At 48.5% G+C, this 9,929-nt stretch overlaps 1 protein-coding gene across 1 annotated transcript; it reads left to right on the top strand.

Moving 5' to 3' along the window:
- The first annotated feature begins 4,574 nt into the window (after nucleotides 1-4,574).
- On the top strand, nucleotides 4,575-6,942 carry LOC144153681 (uncharacterized). Its single transcript, XM_077685342.1, has 2 exons — nucleotides 4,575-5,038; nucleotides 6,647-6,942. The coding sequence occupies exons 1-2, from the start codon at nucleotides 4,575-4,577 to the stop codon at nucleotides 6,909-6,911; spliced, it is 729 nt and encodes a 242-aa protein (XP_077541468.1). The 3' UTR covers nucleotides 6,912-6,942.
- The last annotated feature ends 2,987 nt before the right edge of the window (nucleotides 6,943-9,929 follow it).

Genomic DNA, 9,929 nt, shown 5'->3' with positions numbered 1-9,929 from the left:
TCTAGTCAGCCGCCGGAAACAGGTCTCCTACCACAATTTCGACCCTTGCCCACAAAGCTAAAGCAAGAGAACATCGTGGCAGACACCACAAACAAACAAATACCAAGGCATTGTTCTCGGCTAAATAAAAACTCCAGTGAAAGCTGGCTTGCTCGTTATGTCTTTTTCTTGAAGATTAGTGTACACTGTACAGGATGACCCTTTGCGTACCTTAACCACCACTTTCACCTTAAAAACTTGGGCAGAGGAAGTGACTCTGCTGGTTCTTCTATAGTTTAATATGCGGAAACGTGTCTACGAGAGAGCTGACAAGCAAGCTCTGACGGGACAGTGATCGTATTGATTACCAACAGTAATACGCCTCAGAGGAATACGTGATGTATGCTTCTGTGCATTTGATTCCTTTCGAGGATTCTTTCACTACATATCGCGGCGAGAAGTAAATTTCGATTTGCTGGTCCTGCAGTGTCACGCCCCGTGTTTTTTTTTCTGGTCGAGAGAGAGAGAGAGAGAGAGAGAGAGAGAGAGAGAGAGAGAGAGAGAGAGAGAGAGAGAGAGAGAGAGAGAGAGAGAGAGAGAGAGAGATACTTTATTTGATGCCCGAGATGGGTTCTGGAGGGTAGACGAGTTGGACGGTCTCCCTCCCTTAGCCGTCAGCCAGAGCTCCTTGGGGACTCGCGGCGGCTTCGGCCATCCGGACTGCTGTGAGTTGTGCCTCCGGTGTGGAGCTGAGCAGAACAGTCTACCATTGTTACGCAGTCTCAATTTTGTATCTTTTAAGTGCATTTATATCGGACTTGCTATTATAGGCGGGTATCTTTTAAGTGCATTTATATCGGACTTGCTATTATAGGCGGCCGTTTCTTCTTCTTTTTTTTTTTTTTTTGAGCTCATGGCAGGACCATATCATTCAATTCAATTCAATTCAATTTTTATTTAACATCACACGATGTTGGGAGGTAAGGGCAAAAAGCCATAATGAGGCTTGACTGGGCCCGTACCCCCTGCTTTGCAAACAGTGGAAATATTACACAGGATACATGTTTAGCACATCCGCAGTACAGTGCATCAAACAATACAAATTCGGATTCCAAAACAGAAGAAATAGCTGTACATTCCGATTGCTGAAAAGGGGTGAAACATACAAGGAAAAATTCATAACTTAATCTGTACGTTATCAGCGATATACATAATAAGTGACTCAGCAAATTGCCATGAATAGCAACTCAAAGACCGAAAGAAAGGAAGCGTACCAGGTGAAAAGAAAATAAAGAGAGAGAACAGCTCAGACGCAAGAAAAAGTACGCACAGGGCAAAGAACTTGGCACAACACGAATTTATTACTGTCATACATCACAAATAGAAACAAGTGAAAAAATACCGTTTTGCGCAAGTGCAAAGAAACTACAAGAAATTTCCCGCAAGCGTTTGATTGATATGGAAGCGATATCTGGGTTGCTTTGACGTGATAACGTATTAAGAATGGACGGTAGACGATGTTTCAGCATCTGTGTGCCATAATCTGTTCGGCATGTATCAACTTTGTAAGGTTGAGGATGGCGAGTGCAGTAACTCGGATCATTTATTCTGAGGCTAGTTAATTCAGCCAAAATGTGCTCTCTTTTGTTAAGTTCAATTTTGTAGCATCGACACAATCGGAAAGAATATAAATATTATAAGGTAGGTCTTCTCTTCTGTTGCACAAGGTGCAGAGGTTTGAGTTGAGGTCTGGAATAGCAATGGTTGAGGGAAACGGGGCTTGGAAAAGTGTTCGTCTGCAACCATCACCACGTGACTGCCCCTTTTATGGAAATGGTGTGGTGGGCCGGTGGATATTCTCATCTGGCTAACCTGTAGTGATTTATTGATTGATTGTAGGGTTTAACGCGCCGACGCAACGCAAGCGATGAGGCGCGCCGTAGTGGAGGGCTCCGGATTAATTTTGACCACCTGGGGATCTTTATCGTGCGTCGAAATCTCGTACACACGGGCGTTTTTGCTTTTCGCCTCCATCAGAAAAGCGACCGCCGCGGCCGGGAATCGAACCCGCGACCTCGAGCTCAGCAGCGCAACGCCTTAGCCACTGAGCCACCGCGGCGGGTCTGTAGTGATTTATTATATCCCTGTATGCCTGTCCTTGTGTGATTTCATAATGTGTGCTTGTTCTCATCCTTCCTGTGCGGTTTATTGGGGGATGATGGTGGTTGGGGTGGCGTCGTAGGTAACACAGCTCGGCTGGCAAGAGCTCAAGCGGTTGCGTGGGCCACTTCATTCCCATGTAGACTGCAGTGGGCCGGAGTTCATATCAAAAGAATTTTTTTTTTGGTTAGTAGTCTTTTCTAACAGCGAGCCTGCTGTTCGGGAGATCCGGCCTTTTGCGAAGTTAAGTATGGTGGGCTTCGAGTCACTTATTATTGTGGTCGCTCGGGTAGAATTTATAGCAAGGGCTATGGCCGTATCCACGCCCTGAGTGGGATCTTTGGCTGGTGTGGATGCTGACGCCATTGTGACTCCGTCATTGCTGACGACTGCAATTGCCATGGCGTGGAGACACAAGCCACCGTCGTAGTAGTTGGCAGCGTCAACGTAGACAACCTCCCGTGGCCCATAGTGGGATCGGAAACATTTGTCAAGGGCTCGTGCTCTAGCTTGTCTGCTTTCCACGTTTAGCTCTGGGTTCATATTTTCTTGGTAGTGGCGGGATGCGAATGTATTTTCGCCATTCGTTGGGGAGGTCAACCTCATTTGGGAGGGAACCTCCGCTTCAGATTCCGAGTGACTACAGAATGTGTCTTCCCGTTTTTCTTTTATACAGGCGTTCTGTTTGTTGCGCTTCGATTATTTCTTCAATTGAGTTGTTGGTGCCGAGTGCTTCGAAGCGTTCGTTGGGCGTAGTAACTCGCAGTCCTAGTGCTTGCTCATAAACCTTAATTAAGCCATTAATTTTTATTTTCTCGTCATTTTTTAATTGTAGGAAAGAAGGGCAGTAGTTGATTTTACTAATTACGAAGGTCTGTACGAGCCGTATGAGCGTGTCTTCCTTCATACCGCTATTCTTGTTTGCCACTCTGGAGATGAGTCACATGGTGAGCTGAGTGCTCTTCTCCAAATGAAGGTTGGTCTCTTTATTGTGACCATTAGATTGCAGTCGTAGGCCGAGGATTTTAATGCTGTTTACGACTGGGATATTCTGGTTGTTAGCTTAGACGCAGATGTAGGGGTTCGACGGGTTTCTTTTCTTGTTTTGGTGGACCGGTAGATGAGCAACTCGGATTTCTGAGGAAAACAGTCCAGCCCTCGTTCTTGCACAGTGTCTACTGCCTCTTGTAGGGTGCCTCGAATGTGTCCATCGCTGCCGCCGCCGATCTTTTATTTTTTGTACCGTCGGCTTGAACAGCGATCAAGTAAGATTTTGGAGTTGATACTTCGGTAAGTGTTCTCATGTGATTTAGGCGGCCATGAACACGCCGCGCACATGGGTTAGTCCTTCGAGCCTGCGATCGCATTATTGGTCATTGTCATGCGACTTGCGGAAATGGCTGAGATAGGTTACTACAAGCATTAAGCCCTGCGCGTGTAAATGAAGAGCAGAGAATGCAGAAACGGCAAGGAATCGGATCAGCGTTCAGTCAGCCAAGGTTAATCGACCAACTATTCCGACAGTCGTCCAGCTCTCACAAAACGGGCTACGTATGCGTTGGTGATGATCTTATATTAAGTTATACCGATGTAACACGGCCTCAAATATTTTATGAGCAATTGTCTATCACAATCTCAAAGTGTGAACGCAGGAGAGAGGCTAGCGGTACCATGATGTGCGGCTATGCTACATCGCAATGGACAACGTTACTGAAGTAATTTGCAGAGGGCTTACACGACACCTTTTTTTTTTTTTTAGGGTAGAAAAGCGTTTGTCAGCCATAGTGTGATTAGTCGGAGCAACATCGGAGGTTCGGCTGCGATATAGAGGCAGAGTGTCACCAGAAGACCCACAGTGATTGCTCTAGTTTTGACACAAATCGTGGCATGCGTCATAAATTACATGCCCACCACCAGTGTGAAACCTAACAAGGGTACGATTCATCAGCACCACGCGCACACGTACACAAACTACTGCTTCACTGCACTGACGTCAATGTGATGACGTCATGGCTTCGCCTTCCGGTATGAAGTCATGGCTGTCGCTTAGGATGCCAACAGCCTCCTTTCTCCTGATAAATAGTCAGTCGTATTTGATAAACAAAAAATGGGTTATCTTCCTTAGCTGAACTTCTGTAATGAAAGGTACAAGGAACACATCAAGAGGTGCATATAGAGGCTTGTTGTCATCACCATCTTACTGGGAACACAGAAGGAAAAGCAACGCACTCCCACCAGCATCCGTCCTCGTTCATTTTTTCCAAAGTTAGTTTAAATGAAAAATGCCGCACCATCAGGCGTATCCCCTGCAGGGGATATGTCTGCCAATGAAAAGGGAAGACGACAAAGTACTCGAGGGCGCGAGCTCGAGCACAGACAGTGAGCGAGCCGGCCGCATCGTCGTAACCCCCGGAAGGCGCCAAAAGCAAACATGCATGCCAGCCTTGTGTGAGTGCCTTCGCTGCTCCCCTCGTAACGGAGCTGCCATGCTGTCCGTGTTCGGCCACGTGCCCCCGCCCGTGGAGATCCTGCAGTCGGACCTTCCCTGGTACCAGCGCTTCTGCTCCTGCCGGCGACACCGGGAGAATGGCTCGCTGCTCAACGAGGCGCTCGCCAAGCCGCTGGTCAGCGCCAGCGGAACGCTGGACCGGATCAAGACCATCAAGTACATCGAGCGCTACCCGTCCGTCATGGGCGACACGCGGAACCTCAGGGCCTGCCTCGAGAACCTGGGGAACGCCGTGGACGCCGACAGCCCCGAAGTCGTCATCGCTTCTGCGGACGCCATTGCGTCTCTCTTGGAGAAGCACGGCTCCAAGATGACCGCGCCCATGATCGACAGCGTGCTCAAGACGGCCTTCGAACAGCTCATGGCGGTGCGCATCAAGGTCCGAAACAGGTCCGCTTCTTGGCGTGTCCCCGGGGGGCGTATGTCGTGTTTTTAACGTGGAACAGGGGTTCTCAAATGGAGTACCCAGAGGGTCTTTCAGGGTTCAGTGAAACCTTTCCCAAACTCTTTCTCTCGCCCGATTCGTTTCTCCTTTTTGACAAACCTTGCTGCTAATGCAAAACGTGGCTTCACTGCATGGCTTGTACGTTATATTTTTCTCCGCGTAGCACATCTGGCTTTTTTGCTCAGCACGCTAGCTATGTAAGAAAGCCAGAAACACAAAAGGCAGCATATAAGTGTTTTGGTGACTGTTAGTTGCCAGGGCAAATCATTTGACAAATATGGCATGCATCGGCATAAATGTCAGCCCCAGAAGGCGGAAATAAAATACGTGTGGGTGACTTAAGCTGCGAGCGTAAATTGCTTGACATTATGACACGGATCAATACAGATCAGCATCATGGGGGCCTCCATTGGGGGCAAGCCCAAAACGGGTCCCCGACGCACTCATGGTTGAGAATCACTGAGGTAGAGTACTGAAACGAGAGAGATGTTTTTTAAGTCATGTATAACCAGATAGGGAGCAAGTGAGCTTGTTGGTTCGTCTTCAAACTTTGGGAAACAGCGCTTAAGATAGGACGCAGACAGCGCTGCGTCTGGGCCCCCTGAATCACCGTCTGGCCTTTAGCGCTGTTTCCTGAAGTTATGTATTAAAGCTGTGTATGTATTAAGTTATGTATTAAAGCACCGGGAAATAACACTGAGACGGACTTGTGGCTACGCACTGGGCTGGTTGGTTACGTGGTTGCTTGTTTCCCTTTTGTAGATATTGAGTTAGACACATTTGAAGAAAATTAGACTTGGGGACGTAACATCACCTGCCTTTTGATTAGATAAGCACCAACTCCGCGGAAAATTTAGAACAGTTACAAATAGTATGAACTTCATCCTGTAGGACAACGTAACCCGCGTGAAAACATAGTTCACACAAACCTCGTCACAATTGGCAGTGCCGTACTGGAAGGCTCAAGTGTTTTAGCGTCGAGTACCTTATTTTATTCCGGTGGAAGCACGCGACAGTCAGGTTCAGGGAAATGTTATTGACAAAGAGGCGACATGAGCTACACTCAAGGAAATCTGATTGTGTCTTCCGGCGCCGCCAGTACCACGCAAACCTAACCAATGCATGATGGTAAGTTAAAACGGGCTGATGTGAAGAGCTATAGGTCATACAAAAGGCTATGTTCTCATTTATTTCGAAAAGCCTCCGGGAAGATCGGCGGGGTGTTGGTGTTGGTGTGTCTCTGTGTGTGTGTGTGCGTGCGTGTGCGTGTGTGTGTGCGTGTGTGTGCGTGTGTGCGTGTGCGTGTGTGTGTGTGTGTGTGTGTGTGTGTGTGTACGGCCTCCGCGATCAGCAACGGATTCTCCGGTATGTGCGTGTGTGTACGTGACGCGGTGTGGCATGGCGTGGCTTCCCTAGCCTTTGTCGATGTTCGTGTCGGTGCTTTCAGGGTCATATCCGTGTTTACACTCCTATAACGGTTCTCCGACAGACAACCCTTTATATTTTTTGGACTACGAGCTGCCCTGGTCACGAATTCAGCGGGTGAATCACAGGTTCATCGACGTGATCGTGCTGCTGCTGAAGCAACACCCGAGCCACGCGTCGAGCCACCTGCTGTACCTGGTGCAGCGGTGCGACGTGATCCAGACGGTGTGCGCCATGGAGGCGCTGTGCCGCGTCATCCGCACGCGCTACTACCTCAAGCTGCTCCCCCTGAAGTGCATCTTCCACTTCTTCTCCGTCAACGCCGACAGCAAGGACCCCAGCGTGCGCTCCTACGCCACCAAGGGCATCACCCTCATGGACTTCTACTTTTGACCATTCCATTACTCGCACGGAGAGTGCAATAAAGAGAACTTGTAACGCTGCACGCACGCCCACATTTCGAGATTACGCGAAATTGGATTTTGCTGGAAAATAACGGATTGATTGATTGATTGATTGATTGATTGATTGATTGTGGGGTTTCGCTTCACAGGCGATGAGGTGCTTCCAAGTGGAGGGCTCCGGATTAATTTTGAACACTTGGGAATATTTAATGTGCGCCTAAATCTCGACACACGGGCACCTTCGCTTTTCGCCTCCATCAGAAAAATACCATCGCGGTCAGGAATGACTGAATTGCCGAAAAAAAAAGCGGCTACGGCGAAACATCTGCCCCAGTGATAAACATGCACTAAATTTGCGGCTGCAACTTTCTTTCGATGTATTCATCTTTGGCGGCACCGTTCCTACGTTCCCCAATGGCAACCCGGTTTTTTTATATTTATTTCGTCCTGCTTCGCTCTTTTTAGCATTGCATTTACACCTATTCTGAAAATGTCAGCAGGAAGTTTTTGCGCAAAGCGGCGCTGTCGACGTGTCGGTTTGGTTTAACACAACGCGGTATGATCCGGCGTTTCACTATTCCTTCCTTTACCGCGCGGCGGCGATTCCACTTGTATAATTCATGCGGAGCAACGACAACGCAAGGGTGAGTTTCCAGTCGCGTTCCATTCTTGTGACAGCTCTTTTTACGGAACTGGCAGCTAAGTTTTTTTGTTTTGAATTATCCCGTAATTAGAGATCTGAGCCTATTCTCGGGACCCGAAAAATGTGCAACTTTTATGTGTCACTGCATCGTATGCTGCAACGTGCGCAAGCGGGATACAAAGCGCTGTACAAACGTCGCAAGCTTTCCGAACTCGGTAAGTTTAGGAGTAAACGGCGGGAGGTGAATATCGTTCGCTCAATGCGCATTTCCCGCAGTCAGGTGTAAGGCCGTTTTAACGCGATTTAGCTGAATGCGAAATGCGCGGGGCACTTGCGCCCGTAACGTCACGGAGCAGTTGACTGCGTCCACCTTTGCCACGACAAAAAGAGAGTTGGTACCGGTAATTACGGAAAACACAATTTGTGGCTGTTTCGACAAGGGTTACCACTGGCGTCGTCGTACTATACACGGTGATCAAAGTTAAGTCGACGGGACTTTTTTTTTAATACCACACGCTTAGGTGTACGTGAAGACCACATCTACAGTAAGGTTGTGAGCCCAGGGGGACACAGAGTGAGGTGGTAGTTATTGATGTCGGTGGCTTACTTAACTGAAATTGCATAATTAACTTAGTTACACACCTCAATGCCTACCGACGCCCACTTTACCAGTGTAACAAAGGGTCTAACTTGTTGAGAAAAGTGTAAGCGGATAATTTCCCTCAGAGTCAGATTTACCGGATTAGTTGTTGTTCGGATCGACGCCTAAAATTAAAAATTAGTTTTCAGGCATCGATAAGCGTCACATATATGAACTAAAACCAGTTTGATGTATGTACGGGTCCACAGCGTACTTAAGAATTTTCGGAAGAAAAATTTTAGCCGTTTACAGTGAAACTGTATACCGATACCTTCCACCCTCAAAGGCTCAATGGCGAATTTAATACGATACCTTTCCCAAAGGTATCGAATCTACCGGCCGACGACTTCACGCTTAGGCAGCGGCCACTGAATGCCAGCCATAATCTGCCTGAAGTTTGTCCCGGCATGCCCAGCGCATCCGTCACCAGCGGCGACTGAGATAAGAGCAAGCCACCAAACGTAATGGATGCGCCTGCAGGCGCATGCGCAGATGAAGGACGTAGAAAAGGTCAAGCGTGCTTCGTGAAAATGACAAAAATTGTTTGTTGCTGTGTTATCTCCAACCTCGGAAAATCGCGCTGCATCGCTCCTGAGGCTAACCCCATGACTCATCGATATGTTATATCTGTTTCTTTTAACAGTGGAGCTGTTCAAGCTTGAGCTTGGTTCGGTGGCATCAGTAAAAAATAAAAAAAACTGCACCGCCTGTAACGGGTGTACCACCGTAGATAGAGTTATTACAACAGTAAAGCCGGGCTTCGCACCTACTCGAGTGCACGACCGGCTTTATGAGCCCAAGGGTCATATGCAGGTGGGCGTCGCTTAAAGGGGTCCTGAAATGCCTTCCGCCGATGCATGGATGTACATGTAACCAAATAAAGCAATGTATTAGCAATCTCCTCCTGCAAGAATTTTGTTAAAGCGATGAGTATTAGCTGAGAAATCGTAAATCAAAAACTGCGAATTATCGCCGCGCCGTATTTCCTCCTCCTTTCAACTGTTTCTTCGCTGTTGGCCTCCCCTCCCATGATGCTCCGCTCCTCAGCGGTGACGTACTTCCGCTATTGCGCTCCCACAGACTGCCGTCTGCTACGGGCCAGCTCTTTCGGCTTTTTCATCTCTGTAGACACCATGGACATAGGCTGGAAAAGCGAACGAATGACCTGGCCGCATGTGCGCGGCCTGGCCTTGCCCTTTCGCGGTGTACGTAGCTGCAGGGCTGCAGTTGGTATCGGCGGCGAACTCGCAGCCGCGTGGGGAGAATCGTGCGCTCGTTCCCTTTGGTGCACCGCGCACTGTTTATCCAAAAAGCGCGGTCTCAGATGTGGCCCCGCTGGTGCCGGGTGTTATTTTGCGGTGGTTGTAATTCCTACTACCGGCGGCATGTGAAAAAAGACATTTTCAACCGACACAGAACCCGTGCACAAAACGCGCCGGATCGGATCGCTTTATCAGCGGCGATGAACGTGAAGGCGAAGAGCGAACCAACGCTGCACTCGATCAGCGAGAACCCGTGTTCTGACAAGCTGCACCCATGTGTTGCATTCAACACTGACGGGAAAGCGTTTGTTTGCACTTGTTTGGATAGTCGTAAAATGTCCAAACACTCCGGCACTCCGCTAGCAGATCAGCCGGCGAGACATTTCGGAAAACATTTGACAGATGGCGCCGTATGCATTAGTGTGTCGCTACGCAAAACTGATGAGACGCTCTACTAAAACT

Source organism: Haemaphysalis longicornis, unplaced genomic scaffold (assembly GCF_048455015.1).
Source record: "Haemaphysalis longicornis isolate Haplotype H1 unplaced genomic scaffold, Haemaphysalis longicornis Haplotype H1 scaffold_9, whole genome shotgun sequence".
Lineage (NCBI taxonomy): Eukaryota > Metazoa > Arthropoda > Arachnida > Ixodida > Ixodidae > Haemaphysalis > Haemaphysalis longicornis.
This window is presented reverse-complemented; position numbering and strand designations above follow the sequence as displayed.

Excerpts from the sequence above, each read along its gene's own strand:
- LOC144153681 (XM_077685342.1), top strand. The coding sequence starts at position 4,575 with ATGCCAGCCTTGTGTGAGTGCCTTCGCTGCTCCCCTCGTAACGGAGCT. Across the intron at positions 5,039-6,646 it reads CGCATCAAGGTCCGAAACAG|GTTCATCGACGTGATCGTGC; the intron begins GTCCGCTTCTTG and ends GGTGAATCACAG.